Raw genomic sequence first — 23,709 nt, forward strand, 5'->3', positions numbered from 1 at the left:
GAAGATCGCTGGCGAGCGGGAAGAATGAAAATTCGGGAGTCATGGCGGTCGGTATTTATGGAATCTAGGGAATAAAGGTGCTCAAAAGGTGCTGAAAGGGGAGACAGAATGGCTCCTTCTTTCCGGACCCTGGTTGGAACGGGCTCGCAGCGGCAGTATCACGAGTGGGACCAGGAACGGCCAGCGCTCCAGTGAGGTCGCTGCGGGGCTAGGCGCCATGCAACGGCCAAAAAGTGAGTGAAAGTGGCAGTAGGTCACATTGGCTGTGTCCTTAGATCCACGTGACGCCAAGACCGTCGCTGGTGAATGGGAGGCTTAAAACGGCCCCCGAAGCGGCCTTTTCTGGCCTGCTATTCACCGTCTCATTGTTATGTGGAGTATATAGCACCACCATTTAATGGACTATAATATTATAATTAAATTTCAAGGTTGCTTAATAATAGCACTTTCGAAAATTCGTTTAATATTTGGTGTAATACCCCTTAGCCTTCCTCACTGCCTGCAAACGTCTTCCCGTGCTCAATATTAGCGAATCTATCTTTGACTGATCTAATGCCTTCCAAGCTTCCACCAGGCATTTTTTAAAATATTTCCAGTCTGCCTCCGACCTTCCTTGGCCAATAAGCTCTGGAAACATCGCAAAAAGCTTCACTTTTAACCAGCGCCATACCGGTTCAATTGGGTTCAAATCGGGTGAGTGCGCGGGCCAATCCTCGACGTATACTCCGTGAGTTTCAAACCACTCTTTCGTGTCCTCTGCTAGATGAATCGTCGCGTTATCTTGCTGAAATACTAAATCAGGGGTGTAGATTGGCATCAGACCTTTTTCGAGCGTTAAAATATATGACTTTGCAGTATAACCCCTTCCCGACCGCGATTCTTCGTCCCGTTCCATGATTATTAAATCTGTTCGACCTCCTATCTAGATTTCGGCCCAAACCATTTGTGAAATATCTTTAACGTGTACTTTCGCATTCACAAGATCGCGGCGAAGACCCTCAGAGTCCGTACGGAAGCACCATTGTAGTCCAAAGTCCGAGGTTCGCTGCACCGAACACCCGTCCGAGAAGATCTACGATTGAAAACTTTCACGCCGCCATTTTCGCGCAAATCTTAGCCGTTTCCTTGCAAGAGAGGGCTTAATTGGTATCTTCCTTTTCGAACGCCGTTTTCCGAGTCCGAATTGCCTTAAAACTCGCTGTATAGTATACCGAGCCGGATGACCGGGTGTCGCAGCACTAAGCTATTTATGGGCCCAAAACGGGTGCCGACGCGCTTGTAAATAGAGGCATGTAGTAGCTCGAGAGTCTAGCTTCGAAGGACGGCCGGTTTTTTCACGATTCTCTAGCTTTTCGCCTTCTGAATAGCGTTTTAGCGTATTGTAGATTGTCTTGCGAGAACAGCCGAAATCATTAGCTAATTTCACCTGTGAGACACCACACTCGTGAGAAGATACAATAGCTGACCTTTGTATAGCAGTAAGTTGCGCTGTTTTGCTATTTTTTGCGCCTATTTTCGTTGCAATTGGAGCAATAGGGGAGGTGTAGGAAGAAAAATAAAATGGTGGGTTGGTTGCCGGGACAAATTGTAGTGGGGCAGTGGGTAAGAACATATGACCTGTATCTGTACCCTGTAGTCGAACCAGTTCTCCATTCGCTGGGTGATTATTTGGTCGTGGGTGGTTTTCACATCTGAAGACCATACGTATCTCATCACGAAGCAGCGATGTCACGAAGCAGCGATGTACTGGAGACGGTAGAAGCATATGCTTTGTTTTAGACGGTAGTTGGCGCGCTCTTAGTCTTGCTTTCTCGACGCCCACACGTACTCCAGTATACTTGGATCGCAGCAGGACTTCTTCCCGGATATCGGTCCAAAAACAAGCTCATCACCTCCGACCATGGTCGTTGCTCGTCTCTTCTTAACTCCTGTAAAAAATCCACCTCTTCTGAAGACCACCGCAAGCGTCTCCTGCGCTTTCGCTGGGCTTCGTTGCGGCCATCACGAGATGGCACGTGTCGTGACAGCTTAGTCGGCCGCCCGTCTCCATCCCCACAGGCTGTAGATATATTTCGCTTAGGGCGTTTTCGGGGTCCCACCTGTCGCGAGGATGCGTTCTGAGAAAAATCTTCAAAGCGTGAAGACTGTTGTGAAGACTGTTCAGGAGGCATTTCAGACGGTGACGGCATAGAGGGGTGATGAGAAACCTCTGGAAGGAACGTCATGAAGTAGGCTTGTCGAGGACCGTGAGTTTGGATACGGAGAACTCCGCGACCGAAAATCTCGTGTGTTTGATCCAATGAGACAGCCAAACCACCTCCTGAGGGGGTTTGGGACTGATTAGGGCATTTCTCGACGATATCATTGCTCGGGGCTAAGACGTTTCCCTTTGCCCCATTCGACGTTTTCAGCGGGCGCCCCCTTGCCTTGAAATTAGGTCCACCTGACGACAGTGAATAATTTCTCATCGACGTCCGTGTTACTCGATCTTGCTCGAGGTTGTCAACGTCGTTGCCGCTGTCGCTCGAGCGACTACACCGTCGTATTCTGGTTAGAGATTTCTTCTTGGCCCTTGCATCCACTTTATCGTTTCGGCGGACAGGGATAACAACGGAAACGGCAGGAAATTGCTCTGGCGGGGCGGATTTTGCCTTTTGTCGCGTACGAAGGGATGGAGAGTTTGCCAGTGTGGCTTGTGATTGGTTGACCGAGCGAGTTTGAGGTCCAAGACGGGAGAAGTCACAGGCTTGACTCTCAGTGTGTCTGCCTCTTATATCCTTATCCGAAATAGACGCGCTGATGGAGGGTTCATTGACCTGGGCAATTTGTGTTGTCACCCCGTTTCTTGTAATACCCGTCTGATCTCCATGGTTTTCTAACCCGGACGTGGTGTCATCTACTACAGATTCATCTTGGATAACGGTTTCAATGCTAGGCAATGGTACATCTGTCGGAGGTGATAGCAAGACACGCGGGCAAGCCAAGCTGACTTCGGGCGAAGCAGGGCTCTTGTCAGTCTCATCATAACTTCCTAGCGACGAGATACTACCTCGGTGCCATCTTAGCATGTCGGTTGGGGCAACGGTTGAGGCAATGGGCGGGTCTTGTATGTGTTAGCGAGATAAGTCGAACAGAAAGATAATAGTTCGCGCCTACCAGCATGATGCAACTGAGGTTCTGCCGGGATCAAAGCCGTATCTAAATTATCAAGAGACTCTCCCAAAGGGCATCGGTCTGGATGATCTGGTGAATGATATTAGCTACGCTTGCTTATCGTAGTTCAGCAATGGTTCTGACATACCAGTTAGTAAGTATGTGTGGTCGCTTTCAGGCATGTCGGTGTGACATTCGTTTCGGAGCCCTGAGTCAAGGTGCACGTCCAAGTCTGTCTCATGCGTTTCCTGGCCGTTTTGCATCATAGCTCTCTCTATTTCGATATCAAATTCATTTCCTGCACGAGAAGCCAAATTTTCCTTCAGGGAATCTCGTGATGCCAGAGAGATATCAGTGCTGGTACCAAATGCTGAGCTGAAGGTCGCTTCCTGAGAATACGGTCTCGGTGGGAGGGCACGGGGAAGGGGTTGAGGAGCCACAGAGGCATTATAGGCCCTCCAACAGGAAGCAGGGAGCGCACGCGAGGAGGACTTTGTAGGAGGGTGAGGAGAGTAGAAGCTAATGTTGTCAAGATTGATATGCATGGCGGCCAAATCAACAGACGGTAAATGAGAAGTGATCAGCGAAATGGAAAAGGGGTGCGGACGGCTTATAAAGTATCTGAAATCACTTCTTTAAACAATGCCAAGTAGCTCCGCCGCATCGCCGTATCGCCACTCGGAGGTTGCACATGCCAGCATCCCAATTCCTAATTCAGCTACAAATCTCCTGAGCTACATTGGGGTCCATAAGAAATTGGACCCACAAGCAAAGAGATAGTTCCATTGTCGAAATCTGCCCCGCTCAGAAACCATGGCCAATTACCATGGTTGCCATATCACAAGGATACCAATTCTCCGCAGCTCCATCGAAATGTTTGGACATGCGGACGCCTTCGTAGATCAATTCCCTAGATTGATCCCTCTAACGTTTCCGTGAACTATGGCGAGCAGTTCCACGTCAGCTTCGCAGAGCCGTAATCCACAATATCACGGTTCCTATAACAGCGCAGTCCCTTGCGATGCTTCGTCCGGTTACAGTTACAAATGTAACCCAATGATTGTCCCACCATTCGCATAATTCCGCAGCCATTTCAAGGGATCATCACGTAGTCCGATCTAGAGCCTTCATCTGTTGGGAATCAACAAAGCGCCTTTGGACCACACCGGATGATGGGAACCCGGGAACGCAAGAGGCAGTTTTGTCACTGGTGGTTACGCTGCGCCGAACGGATGACAACACCACATGCCTATCGAAAGGTCATAGTCCTGCCCCGGAAATGAGATACGGGCTGTATGCGTTTCCCCAAATAGGAAGGATTGCTTCAAGAGGGTCGAACCGGGCTGAAATACGAAGCTCCCAATGGCTAGGAGACCATTTGGGGGCGGCCAATTTAGGCAGGCGAGGACACCTCGCGAGCCATGTCGCATGCCTCCATCCAGGAAAGATGAGCGTCTCACGCGGCGGATATTGCATCAGTCGGTGGATGCCAGCGACTTCGCAGTGACACGAGTGGGGGCGAAGGGGGCGAAGCACTCCTTGTGGGAACGGTCATTTCCGAAATGCAGGGGGCCGGAGCAGTGATGTCCGCGCTCGCGAGCTGAGGAGAACGTACGGCCGTGGGAAAGGAGAGAGAGGTGGTCGAGCGACGCACCGTCTAGACTATATAGTTGACGAAGGCTCCCGAGGGCGGCGACTGGCGGCAGTTCCCATTGGGGGATAGCGCGAAACACCATACCCGATAGGGTGACGCTAAACCAGAACAGGGCGACACGGGACGGGCGCTAAACCCAACGTGGGGGGTTGCCGGAAACGGCGCCCTCCTGGTAAATGCGACTTGTACTCGTGGTTGCCAACAAAAGGACTTCCTTGACCGCAATTACTACTGTGGTTTGTGGTTTCCAGAGTGGTTGGCAGCGTGTGTTACGTTTGACCGAAATGTGCGTCGTTGCAACTGTCTCTACATCGTCGAAAGGTTCTCGGGGTAAGAAACATGCGGCCGGATGAAATATCGCAACTCGAGTGCATCTAGAGTGGCAGTAGGTTCAAACTCTCCAGGCTTAGTTAGCAACTTGAAATATTTGCTGCACGCCCCGCTGAAGTTGTTTATGGTGGAGGACTGTCACTTATAAGCTAGCCTTGAGCAGACTCACTTGAAATTACTATCACCAGGGAATTCGCAATTAATGGATTTTTATTGTCGCCGGTATCCAGAAACATGACAAACCACAGGCATCTTCTGGTACGTGCAGTAATTTGACTGGTTAGAATAAAATTCCAAGCGCGGTTGAAGAATCTTTGCACCTCCAATTTGCCCAAGAAAATGGTGGAACAAATAGTCATTTTTCGGAGTTAGTGTAAGAACAAAGTGTGAATGAACATGACCATGAGATGAAATCAAAAAAGAGGACTAATCAGCTTCCGCCCATTGTTGCGGATATCCGCTGACCGTCCGAGGAGGAGAGCGGCAAGCGGCTCGGGGCTCATTATAGGTGCATCGACCAACAACAAGAGGGGAAAGAAAAACAGTACCACAGGATAAGAATTTACTGCACGTATCGTACATCGCAACTCCTGGTCGAATATCATACCTCGAAGTTTGGCGGTGCTGGACGGTTCGACCGTTTTCCCGTTTCTGATGACCATACCTGGTCTTCTTCGCGCTGTTTCTGGGTGAGGTAGATGAGTTCCGTTCTCTCTGCAGCGAAGGAAGACCATGTTTTTGATGAATTAAGTGAAACCCTCTTCGGGGGACCAGAAAAGCCCAATCGGTTACTTCTTTTTCTGCCGAACGTACTAAAGAGAATGAACGGGGGTTATCAAAGTAGCAGGATATTGCGTGCGGTGACTTGCGGGAGTAGTTGCCTAGGAAAGGGAGTTCAGCGATGCCTTCTTTGAATCAGTCAAACTGGCACAGTGGACTCGACCATACATGTATCGTCTGCAAAGGTGCACTTTTGACCTGGAGGGAGATATAAAAAGAGCTCCCTACAGGCAGTATTCTGGCCCCAGCTTGCTCCCTATCTATACCACGTCCACATTATAACCAAACGCTGAAAGTATGCGCCTTAACTTACCTCTCATCCTTGGAATAACCACATCAGCTTCTGCTCTGTGGTCAGTTACCTACTACACCGCAAGCGATTGTTCAGGGCCAGGAAAAGAGATTGGAGGCTTCGAAGCTGGGTGCCAGACTCTAGAAGCCGGCACGGAATCGGTAATGGTCTCTGTCGACAGCGGCAACAATATTACACCTTGAGCATGGATATCAACTGCAACACTCCTTACGAGGATACCATTCCGAGCGAAGTAACCGACCGCTGTGTCAATGCCGCTATCCGTTCCTTTCTATCCTTTTGATCGTAAGTGGTGTAGTACTTTCTTCACCACATACAAAATCTGCAGACTAACACTGCAAGGCCAATTACAGTAAGCACCAAACCACGTTGAACAGGGTGCAAAGCTCTCAATCTAGAGGACAAGATGGGCTTCTAGAATCGGCTTGTCTGTTATTCTAGGTATATGACAGATCCTAGTTACATGTATCCAGACTCCTTTGTTCCGTTCATTCAAGATCGACGTAGCTATCTCCACCGAGAGGCCAAGTACAGTCGCGCTCGGAACGAGTTACATCATTTTGTTCTTTTCTTGTATTTACGCTGCACGGTCATGTCTGAGATCTTATTGAGGGGTTGGTTGCCCTATTGTGGGTCACTATAATCAGTGGAATTGTTTTCGACTACAAATTGTCTGCCTTTTCCCTTCCTTCTCGATGGTCCCCTCTTCTCAAAGCTTGCTGGGCCGGGCCATATCATCAGGTACGACCTTGCCACTCTCTCACGATGCACTTTGTCCTTCCTTATATGGTGGGCCTGGCGTGGCTAGCCAACGCTACCTACATTCCCTACTTGACCAAGGCCAATACGACTAACTTTGCTACTCGTGATGTTAACGGATATCGTTCCGTGGCATACTTTGTGAACTGGGTATGAGTTTGAACCGTATTTACTCCACCACTAAATCAAACTAACTTATCACCATCAGGGCATCTATGCTCGCAACTTCCAGCCTCAGGATATTTCTGCCGAGAAACTAACCCATGTTCTCTACGCATTTGCCAATGCCCGAACCTCTGGTGAGGTGGTCCTGTCGGATACTTGGTCGGACACCGACAAGCACTACTCCACTGATTCATGGGCTGATACCGGGAATAATGTCTATGGTTGTGTCAAGGAGCTTTTCCTACCCAAGAAGAAGAATCGAAACCTGAAGGTTCTTTTGTCGATTGGAGGCTGGACGTATTCTTCCAACCTCAGGACTGCCTTTGAAACTGAGGGGGGACGCCAGAAGTTTGCTGACAGTTCCGTCGAGCTGCTGAAGGACTTGGGCTTTGACGGTATCGATGTTGACTTTGAAGTAAGTTTGCTAATTCGTTGACAGTGTTTGATGCTGATATCAGATAGTACCCTGCCAATTACAACGAAGCGGACCAATTTGTTGATACCCTACGCCGTCTTCGTGAGGTATTTCAAGCTTCTCTTATTGATGACTCTGCTAAGACTATATTTTTCAGGCCTTGGATTTGTACAGCTCTGCCAACGCAGATGGCTATCATTTCTTGCTCACCACTGCATCGCCTGCTGGTACGTGTCGTTTCTTTCAAACATTCTAGTTATGCCAACCCAAATTCTAGGCCCTGCCAACTACCAGCGAGAGCATCTCGCCCAGATGAATCAGTACCTTGACTTCTGGAACTTGATGGCCTACGATTATACCGGAAGTTGGGACACCGTTGCTGGCCATGATGCCAACCTCCACGCATCCAACAGCAACATAGCCAGCACTCCATTCAACACCGACCAAGCGATCAACTATTACACCTCGCACGGAGTGGCCTCTTACAAGATTGTCCTAGGTATGCCTCTGTACGGCCGAGCTTTCACCGACACCAAAGGTCCTGGCCAGACTTACAATGGTGTTGGTGGTGGTAGCTGGGAAAATGGGGTGTGGGACTACAAGGCTTTGCCTCAGCCCGGCTGCGCGGTCACAAATTTGGACCAGGAAGCTGCTAGCTACTGCTACAATTCGGGCTCACGTTTGTTCATCAGCTATGATACCCCTGAGATTGCGCGTAAGAAGAGTGAATATATCAAGTCCAAGGGTCTTGGTGGTGGTATGTGGTGGGAGCTCAGTGGTGACAAGCAAGGTGATGACAGTTTGATCGCCACGGTATGTTTAACTCATATACCACATTTGATCATACTAACTTCGAGCCTTGCAGGTGGTAAATACCCTTGGAGGTACTGGGGCTCTGGACAAGAGCGAGACCCAGCTGAGCTATCCTATCTCCAAATACGACAACCTGAAGGCTAGCTTCTGAGCTTTTTTATCTTCCTGTGGATATCTAGTCCATGAGACATACTTCGCTAACCCGAGGAGTGGGAATTTGTGACTTTACATTGTGCGATTATCGATCGCAGCATTAGAAGTAGTCCAAGGCTTCTCCTGTTTTAACTACAGGAAATGAATATGCTTTCGCTTCTCTTGTTTTCATGGAATATCAATAGCTTCCTGTAAGTTGAACGGGGAATCTGCAGAAGCTGTTCGATCTTTTGCTGTAATAAGAGCGCAAAAGCACCACACTCAAATTAGATGTCACATTGGGAAAAGAGGACGCTATACTGTATTCAATCTCTTTTCACTATTCAACAGTAGGTCTCACTGATGTCTCAAGTATCTCGGGCCGTAGCGAGAAATCAATAATTGTTTCCCCTTTATCGTGATTTCGGTCGGGTCATTATTCTCCTTGAATAGCTATTGTCTTGAAAACCGAACCTAAGGTCGGCTTTCAGCTGTTACATTACCGCCGATCCGTTGGGCGCATAATTTACTCTCTAGCCAACTCAAAGTTGCCAAACGTGCATGGTAAAAGCCTCTGTAAAGATATCCAGTCTCAGTTGTTGTCACTTTGTTCCACACAGCGGGGTCTCGCTTTTATGTTGGGTGGTATGAAGATACATGGCCTATCCTCCTGCAGCGGAACTTGAGAATAAAGTTGGAATTACATCGTCGTGGTTAAAGCCTTGCAACGGCATTAGGCGTTGACAGTATTGATTACGGACCTCTATAGTCCGTCAGACAACAAATAAATCGCACAGAGTTATGCTTTGCAATCCTGACCAAGGAAGATGTATACGTGACATTGAAGGCTTGCTTCAGGACATACTGTTCTCATTTACTTGTTTCTGCGCGTTCAATTTGACATCGTGCTTGGTGCCATCTTCGGGCCCAATCACCGTTCATCTGTAGATTAAAGCGGAGGTGAGTCGCCTTTATCCCCGACGATAATTTGAATCTCAAGGTGCATGGCCACGGGTTTCTCCTGCTTTTCCAGCATATGCCAGACTTTCAACCAGTTATTTGAGGGCAGGTGCAAGGTAACCGAATATTCGAACTCTCGTCTGACTACCATTCTGTACTGACCACTAGAGCTGGCAACGCTAGTGTCACGGGTCCGCCTTCGTGCCGGGTTGGCAATAGAAAAAGATTCAGTAGAAAAGTTCAACAAAGATACGGTGAGCAACGATAGGTCAGCAACGCAGCGATGGTGAAACAGTGTACATTTAGCAACGAGCGATTAAGGACGCTCACAACAGACGGGAAACGGTGAAGGGCGAACGGTTAACTGCAAACGATCAACAAACAGTCAGGATAAATGGTAAACAGCAAACGGTTAAGAGCAAACGGTTAAGAGCAAACGGTTAAGAGCAAACGGTTAAGAACAGAGGGTTAAGAACAGAGGGTTAAGAACAAACGGTTAAGAACAGACGGTTAAGAACAAACGGTTAAGAACAAACGGTTAAGAGCAAACGGTTAAGAGCAAACGGTTAAGAACAGAGGGTTAAGAACAGACGGTTAAGAACAAACGGTTAAGAACAAACGGTTAAGAGCAAACGGTTAAGAGCAAACGGTTAAGAGCAAACGGTTAAGAACAGAGGGTTAAGAACAAATGGTTAAGAACAAACGGTTAAGAGCAAACGGTTAAGAGCAAACGGTCAAGAGCAAACGGTTAAGAGCAAACGGTTAAGAACAGAGGGTTAAGAACAAATGGTTAAGAACAAACGGTTAAGAACAGACGGTTAAGAACAAACGGTTAAGAACAAACGGTTAAGAGCAAACGGTCAAGAGCAAACGGTTAAGAGCAAACGGTTAAGAACAAACGGTTAAGAACAAATGGTTACTGTAACCCTGGAAAGGGCAAGTATATTCTTCACACCTGAAAAATGTGTAGTAAATTGTGCTTAGCCCATTCCCAGTTTAGCCAGATAGCGACCCCATGAAGGTTTCCCGTAGCAGATACTGATGGAGTTTGCCTTGTCTTTTGCGGTATCTGACTTTGCTGTACCGAGGAAGCTATGCTTTCCAACAGCCCTCAGGAAGATGTAGCCACCTATTTTCTGTCTTTTCTGTTGAACTTATTTTTGCTAGCCAGCTTAGGATTTGTCTCTAAAACACGCGAGGACCGTCAATGTTCGTTGAATCAATGCGGGTGATCATGAAACGATTTTGAACTGGATTTTCTCAAAACAAACCAGGTCCCACTATTATTGAAACAATGCAACCAACACGGCTCAGTTAATAGCTTCTATGGAGAGAGGATTTACATGCTGTTGGTGTCCAATAGTGTACTATGTCCAAGGTTGATATCAACTTTGTGACACAACTCACCACTCATACATCACCAAAGGTGCTGGAAAATATAATTAAATAAAAATTTAAATACAATTATAACTAAATGTGGGGAATGTGATTTATTTGGATAACTCCACTCCGGGCACACATAGATTCGCATTTCGTGACTATAGTGTCCAAAATGATATCCTTTTTCAATGATAATGGAATGAAGATGTTTCTCCCATGGTAAAGCCTTCTTTACCCCGGCCCTGCCATCGGTTTAAAGGCTTTCTATCCCATCTACTTCGAAAAGCCTTCCCCTTGTTGTACCTATATGTTGCCATAAATTACTCATTGACAATATATTTTGTCAACATGGAAACCAGCTATCGCTTTTCGAAGCCCCGAAGCACACTCGTCCACACCAACGGCTCTGTCGATCCGAGACTCCATTTATGCGGCAGTATCATCCTACTCTGCTTTATCTACCATATGTCTCAGTGCCTTTCATCCATAAGCAATACGGCCACAGCTTTGGTTTCTCTCTTAGCCAATCTCGTTTGTTTTGGGACTTCTACCTTTTGTCACTACGTGCTGGGTTCGGGAAAGCAGCTCCCTTCTTCCTACTTCCTGCTGGACCACCTCGGAATTATTCTTCACATATGGGGGACATCTGTATCAACCTTGCTTTTAGAGGCTACTGATAGGGGGAACAACAATTTCATTTTCCTGGGAGTCACACTGGGCGGGGTGGTCTGTGCCACTTATTTGATAACCAGGCCAAGAGAGAAGAGAGAACGAGTGCTGGTGATTGGAGGGTTTGGAGCTTTGGCTTTATGCAGCGTCTCGCTCTACAACGCTGTCTTTTCTGATATATCTCGACTGACAGCCTCTTATATCTTTATGGCTTTGGTTAATGGCATCGGAGAGTGGTTCTACTCTCATGAGTCTATTCAAGTCCTGACTCAATGTTCACCCAAGCCCTATACTGTGTCGGGGCACACGTTGATGCACCTATGCTCCCTGATTGCATCCATATTTCACGCTTCAATCTTGGTTTCTTCTGTTTGTACCTGACAGACTTGAGCCCTTGATCATATGAGCTTTTGATTTCGGCTATTTCTATGAAAATTCGGTCATGTTTGTTGATAATGTTGATGGCACGTAAGATCCCGATCAGCTCGGCGGCGTATATTCCGGCCACTGGCCTATCGGCTCGAACTGAACCTGTGATGATTCTGTAATCCCTAGGCTGCCGTCCAGCGCCATGTCAGTGTGTGTTGGCACCAACGGAAGGATAATTTGTGATTAAGTGGTCTGGGTAGTACTCAGAGTGCACTCCACGAACCTGTGACTTATCACGCGGCTATGCCCCTCTTTGAATGCTCAAGCGAACTGATCTTGTCATATCACCTATTCTCATGATACTAAATCCCACTGTCAAGCTCCAAAGGAGAGGGCCAGCCTCGTATCAGTATTCGACTTAGAGGCAGAGAACACTTGACGAATATTATCATACCAGCAAGGTATTAGTGGATTATTATCGATAAACTTAAAAGCGCAAAGCTCCTGGAACCGCATAGCAGACTCTCGATTGGTCATACCTTCAATTGTGGCTTTCGGCGCTGAATAATGACACAATCTGATCTGGCAGCCATGTTTATCCTGGAAATACACTTCAAATCAATTACTGGATAGGGCTCCATGTGGATACGGATATCCTTGATCCGATCGTCGCATTGGTATTCGATACAAAATATTACGAACGTTCAAAGGAGCAGAATGGGTCGGATAAACATGTCAGCGCACGGTTCACGTGGGGCAACGGATCAGGTCGCGGTTGAGACGGTCAGTCGCGGTCGAACCGGTTATCATTGCGGTTCAACTGTAAAAGCAACCGATTGCACTAGTTTACCCAAGGGCCATTTCATACAAAATAGGTAACAGAGTAGGTCAAGAGAGACTTGCGCTGACCCGGTCTAGACGTCCAACCACCAAACATCAATGGGCATTCAGCCGTTTGCTTGGACAGGAATTAGAAGTGATTGATCTCTTGCATTTACGGTACGATCTGGGTGTCGAGCTTTCACTGCGTTTGCACAAGTTTGCCAGCAGGAGTACAACCAAGTTCGAAATCAGATTCGCCATTATACATAATTTCTATTTCCGTACATGCTAATCTATTTTTGATTTGGCTAGTTTCGAAACTCTGTAGAGGAGCTGATTGAGTAGATTATTGAAACACCCATACGTTTGATACCACACATCAGCGCCTCTCATTGCTCATTCAATCCCTTAGACACTTTCCATTATCAGCACCCTACTGTGCGGATTGGATAAATGAAGGTGCTGGATATGACGGCTCGGGACAGAGAAATTGCCGAGCGCTATTTCTTATGACGGGCCCTTCTATCCTTCCTCGCCTCCTCTTTCCCTCTCTCGTCATCCCTGAACCAATTCCTCCATTGCTCCACCCATGCAGCGCAGGCTTGCGCTCCATATTAACAAAAATCAAGTGCGCACAACCTGATTTCGATTGGGAGCAATAACGGAATTGCCACGTGAATACCTCCCCCTGGGTCAGTGACCCTCCCGCAGCTGCTCCTCACCGAGCTACTACGGCACCGTAACATTTACTTGCCCAGGAATACCAGATTAGCCACGTTCATGATTGACATGAAAAGCCAAATAAAGACGGCGAGGATCGCTGTGTACCACGAGTTGGTCATCTTGATATGTTCGCGTTCGAGCTCGGCTCCCTCTCCAATTACCTGATCCACCTCACTCGCGTCGTCCCTGCCCCCCATGCGCCAGCGCGCTCTGCCGGGGTAGACCGTCATATATTTATCGCGACAGGTAAAGTAGATGAGCGGCGCGGTAACAAACGGCAGTATGATGCTCAGCGCCACTTGCGACCCATTAAGTGCTGCATTGAGCGCCGAGCGACCCACGGCTCCCGCGATGATGATGCTCGGTGTGATGCTGATGCTGCGGGTCACGAGGCGGCGCAGCCACGGCTTGATCTTCCAGTTCAGTGCGCCCTCGCTAACCATCTGGCCGGCGATGGTGCAGACGATTCCCGCCGAGACTCCCGATAGCAGCAATGCCAGAGCGAATATGATACCTGCCGCGGGCGAGATAGACTTGGAGAGCAGATCATGAATACCAAAGATGTCGGCGTCGAGGGCATCTGGGTTATTGTATAGCGAGGCACCGGCAACGATGAGAATGGCAGAGTTGACAAAGAGGGCGAACGTGAAGAGCGAAATGGCCAGCTCGAGAATCGAGACCGTGAGCGAGTGCTTGATTGCACCCAAGGACGGGACATAGTAGCCTTTGTCAATACCATCATCTAGAACCGAATACCCCGATGTAAGCTGACGAGGCAAGAGCCTACTTCGCTCATCATATTCGCGTAGGCGGGGTTGAACAATGCCCGACCCTAGGTAAAGACTGTGAGGCATGACTGTTGCGCCGAGAATTCCGCAGGCCTGGTAAATACTGGGAAAGCATTAGAGCGAGTATGAAGGCGATGGAGGAATTTAGACCTCACGCTTCCGATTCGATAAGAGATTTTGACGGAAGATAACCCTTGAAGACTTCACCGGGGGTGGTGACACGGATCAGAGACATCTGGACGCAAAAGCAAACGACCACGGCGAGAACCAAGGAAATGATAAACATTTCGAAGTACCGTAGGCCCTTCATGGACCCTTCTGGGCGGTAGAAGAGCAGGATTACCATTACGTCGATGATGGAAATGGCGCATCCCGCGACCAGCGGTACCTGGGGGATTAGAAGGTTTAATGCGATGGCAAATCCAATCACCTGGTCAGTCAGCACTTGTCGACGCACAAGATACGAAAAGGGGAGTGAATCAGGGGCCTACCTCTGCTATATCCGTGGCAATGATGGCAGCCTCGGCAAAGGCGTATAGGATGTAGTTGAGCCGTCGCGGGAGAAATGCGCGACAGGCCTCGGCGAGGTTCAAGCCACTGACGGTGCCGAGCTTGATTGCCAGGCTCTGGAGAAAAATGGCAAATAGGTTGGAGAGGAGGACGATGAACAATAGGCGGAAGCGGTACGAGGCTCCTGCGGCGATGTCGGTCGAGTAATTGCCTGGATCAACTGGGTGCACGCATGTAAGTTAGGTGAAGGGGAAGGCTGCGGGATGACAGCGTCCTGAACATACTGTAGGCAACCGAAATCATAAAGCCCGGCCCGATGAAGGAGCCAAATGTAGCGAGCATCTTCCTGACGCGCTCGGGCAGCGCGACACGGGCGGCGCCAGCACCAGCCGAAGCTGGCAGACAACCCGGGGGATGGGCGGTTGCAGGTATTTGCAAACCGCCCTTACGGGACTGGCCACGATCAATTGACCGCTGAGCCAGCCGGTAGGTGGCCTTGCCGTGGCCGTCGTTTTCGGTAGGAGCATCGCTGGCTATTTGCCCCGGGACGTTCGAGGCTGCGTTTGGCAGTGTCTGCGAGTCGCTTTCTCGCACGGTCCGACTGTTGACGAGGCCGTTGAAGTCCTCGTTGGTGGTCAGGTCGTTGGAGTTTGGATTGGGGCTCTGGTTGTAGCCGTCACCCTCGAGGGGCTCGTCGGTGTGAGATGTCTTGTTCATTCCGTTGGCAACTCCTGAGGAAGATGACTTGTCGGTCTACGATTGAAAATACTTGAGACAGAAACTGGTGTCTCGCACGAATGTTGTTGGGACACGCAGAGATAAGGATTTGTGGCTGCAGCCGTACAGACCACAGGAACACAGGCAGCCGAATGGAGAGACACCCGGGGTGGGTGTGTCCTCCCTCACACAGTGGCTGGGGATGAAGCAAATTGACTTTTTGTCCTCGGCCGTTCTGTCCAATGCCTGCTGGCCCACCACCAGGCACGCGGCATAACTCGGGCAGCGAGATTGTTCGATTCGTTGAGCCACGTCTGATCTTTCCACGAGGTTCCGGCCCTAAAAAGGCTTCGAGAAAGCTTGTCAACTTTGCACTAGGAAAAGGCAAGGTCCACTGCTGGCGTTTCACATCCACTCTTGCTTTGCTTTGGAGGACTCTGACAAGGCTGACAAGTTCAAGCAGAGCCTGCCCTAAGTACGTTATCACCTCCAAGTTTCTCCGTATTTATGATCCTGAGAAAGTGGAATGGAGGAGATATCTGGGATGAGCAGGAATACAACAAAACGGAATGCCCCGAACCTCTGCTAACAACCACATTCTTCCCCAAACAGCGCTCAAGGCTAACGACATCTCTAAGCGTGGCAAGAAGAAGACCAGCCTGCTGTGGGTTTTCATTATCTTTCCGTATCTCTCATGCGCTAGACGATGAGAACGCCAAAAGATCGTGCTTATCTCCCGAGAGAGATCATTCTCCTCACGGCGGAGAATCTTAACCCTCGTGACCAATTATCACTCTTACGCGCCGTTCCTGACCTCGCCCGAGTCTTGACGTTCCGACACACTTCTGTTCAGGATGAAGAAGGAAATACAATCTTGCACCTTCTCGCAGAAGAAGCTGAGGGCAGACTGAAAGAGCTGCTATTAGCAAAAAATAGTACTCAAGTGGACCCGAAGAACAAGAACGGTCAAACGCCACTGTCTCTCGCAGCTCTGTATGGACGTGAAGCGGTGGTAAAGCTGCTTCTGGAGCGAGACGATGTAGAGGCGGACTCGAAGAACAAGAATGGTCAGACGCCACTGTCTCTCGCAGCTCTGTATGGACGTGAAGCGGTGGTGAAGCTGCTTCTGGAGCGAGATGATGTGGAGGCGGACTCGAAGAACAAGAATGGTCAAACCCCACTTTTTCACGCAGCTGAGTGTGGACATAAGGAAGTGGTGAAGCTGCTACTGGAGCGAGACGATGTGGAGGCGGACTCGAAGGATAAGTGCGGTCGGACACCACTGTCGTGTGCTACTTTGAATGGATATGAAGCGGTGGTGAAGCTGCTTCTGGAGCGAGACGATGTGGACGCGGACTCGAAGGATAATGGTGGTTTGACACCGCTGTGGTACGCAGCTCTGTTTGGACATGAAGAATTGGTGAAGCTACTGGTTGAACGAGATGATGTGGAGGCGGACTGGAAGGATAATAATGGCCGTACACTACTATTACGGGCAGCTGAGTGCGGACGTGAAGCAGTGGTGAAGCTGCTTCTGGAGCGAGATGATATTGACGCGGACTCGAAGGACAATGAGGGTCGAACACCGCTATCGTACGCAGCTTTTGATGGACGTGAAGCGGTGGTGAAGCTGCTTCTGGAGCGAGACGATGTGGACGCGGACTCGAAGGATAATGATGGCCGGACACCACTATCATTTGCAGCTGGGGGTAGACATGAAGCGGTCGTGAAGCTACTGGTTGAGCGAGATGATGTGGAGGCAGACTCGAAGAATAATGAGGGTCGAACACCACTGTCTTATGCGGCTGGGTCACTGTCTTTTGCAACTGAGTATAAACGTGAAGCGGTTGTGAAGCTACTGGTTGAGCGAGATGATGTGGAGGTGGACTCGAAGGACAATAATGATCGGACACCACTATTATGGGCAGCTGAGTGTGGATATGAAGAAGTGGTGAAGCTACTGGTTGAGCGAGATGATGTGGAGGCAGACTCGAAGAATAAGTACGGTCGGACACCACTGTCGTGTGCTGCTTTGAATGGATATGAAGCGGTGGTGAAACTGCTACTGTGGCGAGATGATGTGGAGGCGGACTCGAAGGATGATGAGGGTCGGACACCACTATCGTACGCAGCTTGGGATGGACGTGAAGCGGTAGTGAAGCTGCTTCTGGAGCGAGACGATGTGGACGCGGACTCGAAGGATAATGATGGCCGGACACCACTATCATTTGCAGCTGGGGGTGGACATGAAGCGGTCGTGAAGCTACTGGTTGAGCGAGATGATGTGGAGGCAGACTCGAAGAATAAGTACGGTCGGACACCACTGTCTTATGCGGCTGGGTCACTGCCTTTTGCAGCTGAGTATGGACTTGAAGCGGTGGTGAAGCTACTGGTTGAGCGAGATGATGTGGAGGTGGGCTCGATGGACAATAATCATCGGACACCACTATTATGGGCAGCTCGGCATGGAAATGAAGCGATGGTGGAGCTTCTCAGCTCCCTGTCATAAATACCTAGCAGAAATCCAAGCAAATATGCGGGAGGATGATCAGGCTCCAGAATAGCAGGAGATGATACCTGACGTAACGTTCCAAGTGAGAAGCGATGTAGGCTCATGGCTTACTGGAGAGACATAACCACACTTAGGATAATGCTAGTCTGCTGACGTCTCTTACCCTTATACCGCGTTTGAGGCAATATTGACATCCAGAGTGCTCCTAGGAGCCGGTGCCGATAAGGCTGACTCGAAAAGATAATTGTGAATATACATTCAAAGGCTGACATGACCGCTTCAGCCCACAACATTTAAAGGTCATAATTGTCCTTGTGGTCGATTCTCCCAAGATTTCTTTCCCCTACAAGATCTTGTCATTACAATACCCATTAGGGGAGCCAAGCAATCATGGATTACAAGCTGCAACGGATATCAAACAGGCCCCTTACCCCATACACAGAAGTTCAAAACGGACATACATGGCAAGCTGGTATCATCCTTCTAGATCCCTTTCTTGAGCAATCCATCGGCTAACAAGCCTGTTTCATGGAGGCAACGAATCGGGTGAAAACTTCAGTCAGGTCGTCGGCCAATTCATCCACGGAGATCGCGGCAACGCAAACCAGATTTCGCAACCGTCCGTTGACCGGTCCCTGCCTGACTCTGTAGCTACGACTGTAGCTACCTCTGTTGCTACCTTTCTTGCTAGCTCAAGATACTCTAAATCGCCTGAAAGCTGCATGAAGGCAGGAAACCAAGATCTACCCCCACTGGAAGTGAAAAAGAGAGCAGGCCGAATCCTCAAGCCTCTCACGAAAACTGGCGACGCAAGAGATGCAGCTAAAGAGACTTCCAAGAGTCACAGCAATCAGTACGGCGATGATAGACGATACGATTCAATACCTACAAGCGGTATCTGACCACATCTCAGCTTCCGACACTATTTTCTCCAGGGAATGGGCCAAGATGCACCTTGCCGCGCAATTGCTACTGAGCAGGTACGAAGATATCATCGCGAGGGAAAGAATACAGATACAGGTCCGTTCGAAATCAGTTTCACCGCTTCATTCTCTTTGGTTATTCTTAAATCTTGCCAGGCCCGCTTTAGTCTACATATAACCTAGATCATCTTGAAGAGTCGAATAGGAAATTAGTGATCAGTATTGGCTAACTATATCATGCCTAGTGCCTCTAAAATTAGAGCCAGAGAAATAATCAAAGAGAAAAAAATGGTGAAACTGATTTCGATCCGCCCTGTACACGGTGTGTTGGATTGTTTTTCTTCACAGGCCGAACCAGAAGAAAAGTGCCCGAGGTGTGTTGCTGCGGATGAGGAGCGGTTATATTGAGAAGCCCCTCGTTCTTCTTAGCTACTGTAAGAACAAACGGTTAAGGACAAACGGTTAAGGACAAACGGTTAAGGACAAACGGTTAGGAACTGAGTAAGGAGCGATAAGCGGCAGATTGCCCAACAACACTGAAAATTCTCGAACATACTGCTTCGGCCTTGAGTGGCACTCCGCCTTATCCTCAGCTTTATTATTCATTTATCTGGATATATTGAACAAGAGCACGAATAAATAGCTCCATTACAAAGACAACCTCCAGACGGCCCTTTAGTTTCATGGCCTTTCCGAAGATGTGTTCACTAACACTGGATATACTAGGTGAGGATGAAATATTAGACAGATGAGCTGTGGGCAAAATGCCGTTCGCTGGTCTGCGGCAGGTCCCCGCATCCGAGCAAGAGAGAAGAAGGCTCCAGAATTATTTAATAAGTGAATCCTAAAACTTCTAGATCTTTTAACGTTAATTGCCTCTTCCATGAGAATGGAAGTGCGGACACAAAGAAGATACAAGGTATCTAGACAATGATAAGGTGTACATGGGCCATGTTATGGAATCAAAGGAGTAACCAATCGCACGTCCTAACTCAACTTTACTGAGATTATTGTGAGAACCAAATTCGTTCTTGTCTTGTAGCAGCCCTCACAATTTCTAGACCCTATGGCTACGTCATCGGGTCGATTTCCTCTTTCCGTTTTATACGTGGTGGGAATCGCTGGTTGGGACTTCTTCGTTTATTCTGTACACAGGCCTTGCGAGCAATCCATGGGCTAGAATATTTGCTGACGGGAGAAGCGCTACTTCCTGATTCGTTCCTGGGAGCAGTTGTGCCTTCTCTGTCTTACCAATTAACTCTTAGAAGATACCGTCGTCACCCCTCAAGTAGTTTCAGTAGCTTCCTAAACCCAAAGTGTCAAGGATATAGATGAAGCATGTGGAACGGATGGAGATATGATCCGCACGGGACCCACATGGTGTACATGGGTTCCCCTGAACGCGAGGAAGCTACCTTCCTTTTGCTTCCTCGCGCTACGTCTTGTATCTAGAGTCAACTATAGTTGTTCTTAATCTTGATTGTTAATCTTGAAACACTATCCACCTCTATGTATACGTGAGACCCTCACACAAAGCTCCTGGACTCCTGGGAACCGCTATCTTACTGTAAGCCAGCAGAAGTCCCAAGAACTTAGTTCTATTGGCTCTCCTGTGACAACAAGGCATCAATGTAATTGTATCCACGCGAGGAATCCTTTCTTGTTTGGTGGCCAAGGACTATTACGGATCAATTGCAACGATGTAACTAAGTCTACGTAAGCTAAACAATATTGCTCGCAAAAGGAGAAATTCAGTAAGTCATATTAAAATATAAAGTAAGCAATATGGATACAGAAGACCAGGCAAAATAATACGGGCCCTTACATGCCCTTAATCTCGTGTCACACAAATTCCATATCCTCCCTTTCAAACGTGTCAAAGAAGCTTGTTCGAATCCAATATCCCAGTTGTGGCTCAATACTGCGCCAGACGCGGAATTCAGCACCCCGGTTACGATCCCAGTCACCCTCTTCGAGAACCCCACCTGATTCCTTTGCTTGATCTAGGCACAATTCGAATGCGGCCGGAGACGGAAAAATCGAAAACTCACATCCCTGTAGAGCAAGTGTGCGATGAAGTTCATCCGCCCGGATAAGTACTTTCTCAAGCCGGGCTAGCATAGCATCGTTCTCCTGCCCTGCCTCGCGCCTCCATAAGCTAATAGTGCGATCGGTCCAAAGTACAAGCATGATTTTTTTGCAGTGACGGAAATGAGTTTGCAAAAGAGTGATAATCGCGTCATATGCACCCCATGACACGTCGAGTTCTGAAGATGTTTCGCTGTTGCTGGCAGTTGGATAAAGGTGCGGAAGATTGCAGCTTATTATAGCAGAACTTGCACGAATTTGCTTTTCAGCGGATACAACATCCACACCGTTGATGTACCTAAATAGTATAATGCCAGATCAGATGAAATGCCTAGATCGATCTTCCGTGGAACTTGAAAGACTCACTTCAGTCGTAATCTATTTAAAGACCAGGATAACCGGTCATTTCCGGATAGAGTAGGGTGTAAAGCACACGTAATTTGTCTCGCAATATGTGCCGGAACATCATTTCCACTTCCACTGTCTGTGGATTGGTCTACTAGAGCCGCCCAGGTCGAGTTGTCGGAGTTCTGCCCTAAGCGTTGCACATTTAGCTGGATGACCCCGGAATCGTACGGATACAAGCATTTTTTCATGTCTCTCGGATGTTGGAAATCATGCATGATGTAGGAAAGAAGAAAAGTTGAGCAAGATCAGGCAGCGGAAACCGTCGCCTCCTGCTAGTCTGTCGTGTCGCCTTGCCCAAACTTTAAAAGTGCGGTCGCGCTGGCTTACCCGAGGCGGCAGTTTTACCGTCACCTAGATAACTTCAGTTTCATATTCTACCACTTACACCAGAAACACGTAGGATGAAGTTGACTTTGAACATAAAGGAGTTGACTCGTCGATCCGACGTTCGAATAAGCCAATTTTCTGCGGCTGAACTTAACAGTGCATATTGTAGAAAATCAGACTATTCAAACTTGAACATCTGGCTGAGAATATACGACGCTGGTATCTTACGGAAACATGCTTGTTTGATGTATCGAAAATTATACAGTACTTCGAAGTATTGTGGCTTGTTTGTATCGAAACGGTGGCTGTGCAAGTCGGTTTCAGGATCTGTAATTTTCTCACACAGAAATACGGGCAAGGTGTATCAATTCCGGGCCGAGGCAGCCATGATGAAGCTCGATAATTACCCAGATATATCAGCCTACAGGAAAACAGTTAATCAAGTTTTTGGGTGATTGCAGGTTTTTGGACTCCTGACGGATTACCTCACTTCATACTGAGTACGAACTGTTAGTGTTCAACCAGAGACGTTCAATCTTTATAAAAATATCCGTTTGCTGGCAATGGTAGTCATTTCGGTTCGACGCTAAGCTCCCAGGGTCGAGAGTCGACCAATACTGACGGGTTAGACTGAGGGCCTTTTAGCCGTCCGCTTTATAAATAAGCTTAATATTCAGGCACTTAACAGATATGGCTTCGTTTGGTCTTGGCGCTCAGAAGAAGCACCTTGCATTTAGATTTCTTCCACTTAAACCAACTGGTTAACGATACCATGCAGGCTCCTCCCGCTCAGCTTCGGCTGGTGGATTATTCTCTGTAATGCTTGAAGAGGACCGAATTGCTAATGTATGGCGAAGAATCGTCTTTGGATTTTGGTGGCACCCAAGGTTCCTTGCTGTACTATTGTCGTTTATCGGAAAAATGAAGAGAAATGATATCGGTGACGAAAGTCCACTGGAGTGGGGAGGGAGGTCGAGAAAACCCTTCCGTTTGTAAGTATAAAACTTCGTTAGGAAACCAGATCGGAGGGAGGTCCATCCATGTCCGGATTTGGCAAAAGGTCTCTGCAGCTGCGATGGCCAGCGGCGCAAGCCTTGTGTTGGCATCTGGTTCTTGCAACAAGGGCGGTAAAACTTCATATAACAAAAGCCGCTGATCTTCAGCAATCAGTAAGGATGTTGTGAAGTTTCGATATAAAGCCCAGGATCCGAAAACTGGGAGACATATCAGTCCACATTTGGAGGCTTGTTGAGATGGTTACCTCCTCAAAGCAAGCTTTTCTCAGCACGCCGTATTTCTCCTTGTCTGCAAGGTAAGGAGCCGTTTTGGTTACCAGCTGTTGCTCTTGGTCAGAAAAGAGATATATCAGATCGAAATAACGGAAACTAAGATTAAATCCAAATTGGGCCATACTTTCACCATGCCTCACTAGCTCTCACCTAGCGGAAACATCGACGTGTCAAGAAAATCGAGAAGGATATAGCACAGGTAAGAGCCCTTACAAAACCTCTCGAGATCGCTGCAGCTCTATGGTCTGCCCTTAACATCACAAGTGATGCACTTCAGTGCCAGTTATCTTTCCGAACTTGAACAATTGCTCACAATTCTTGTCCTCCATGACCAACGTCGCGCTTGTCTTCTGATTAGATATTACTGCTGGTGAAAAGAATCATTCGGCCGGAATTCAATCACAACAGGGCCTCCGAATTGACGCACAACACAGAGGTTTTCACGCATGCGTAGCCGTTCGCTCAACAGTCGTGTTCCTATGTCACAGAATCAAGAGCATCCCCGTTCAACCCCTGCAAAATAAATGTCAGCCATGGCCTCAGTCAACTTTTCGTACTGGGATCTAACCCCCTTGCCCACGATGACGTTGGAATTCATGACCGGACCTGCTGGGGTTCTGATTGACCAAGTGCTGATGACACCCAGTTTAGATTAGTATCAGCGGAAGACAATCGACGACAAAGCCCTGCTAATTTTGAAGCGTGATTTT

At 48.3% G+C, this 23,709-nt stretch overlaps 2 protein-coding genes across 2 annotated transcripts; both read right to left on the reverse strand.

Moving 5' to 3' along the window:
- Positions 1-1,775: 1,775 nt before the first annotated feature.
- On the reverse strand, positions 1,776-3,698 carry N7446_012146 (uncharacterized protein; the record flags this gene model as incomplete). The annotated part of the gene is made up of 3 exons (XM_058520888.1): positions 1,776-3,103; positions 3,157-3,243; positions 3,302-3,698. The coding sequence occupies 3 exons, from the start codon at positions 3,696-3,698 to the stop codon at positions 1,776-1,778; spliced, it is 1,812 nt and encodes a 603-aa protein (XP_058366254.1).
- A 930-nt stretch (positions 3,699-4,628) lies between these two features.
- Positions 4,629-4,889, reverse strand: N7446_012147 (uncharacterized protein; the record flags this gene model as incomplete). Its single annotated transcript, XM_058520889.1, has 1 exon — positions 4,629-4,889. The coding sequence occupies one exon, from the start codon at positions 4,887-4,889 to the stop codon at positions 4,629-4,631; it is 261 nt and encodes an 86-aa protein (XP_058366255.1).
- Positions 4,890-23,709: the final 18,820 nt, after the last annotated feature.

Source organism: Penicillium canescens (genome assembly GCF_028828765.1).
Source record: "Penicillium canescens strain IBT 15451 chromosome Unknown utg000010l_segment0_segment0, whole genome shotgun sequence".
Lineage (NCBI taxonomy): Eukaryota > Fungi > Ascomycota > Eurotiomycetes > Eurotiales > Aspergillaceae > Penicillium > Penicillium canescens.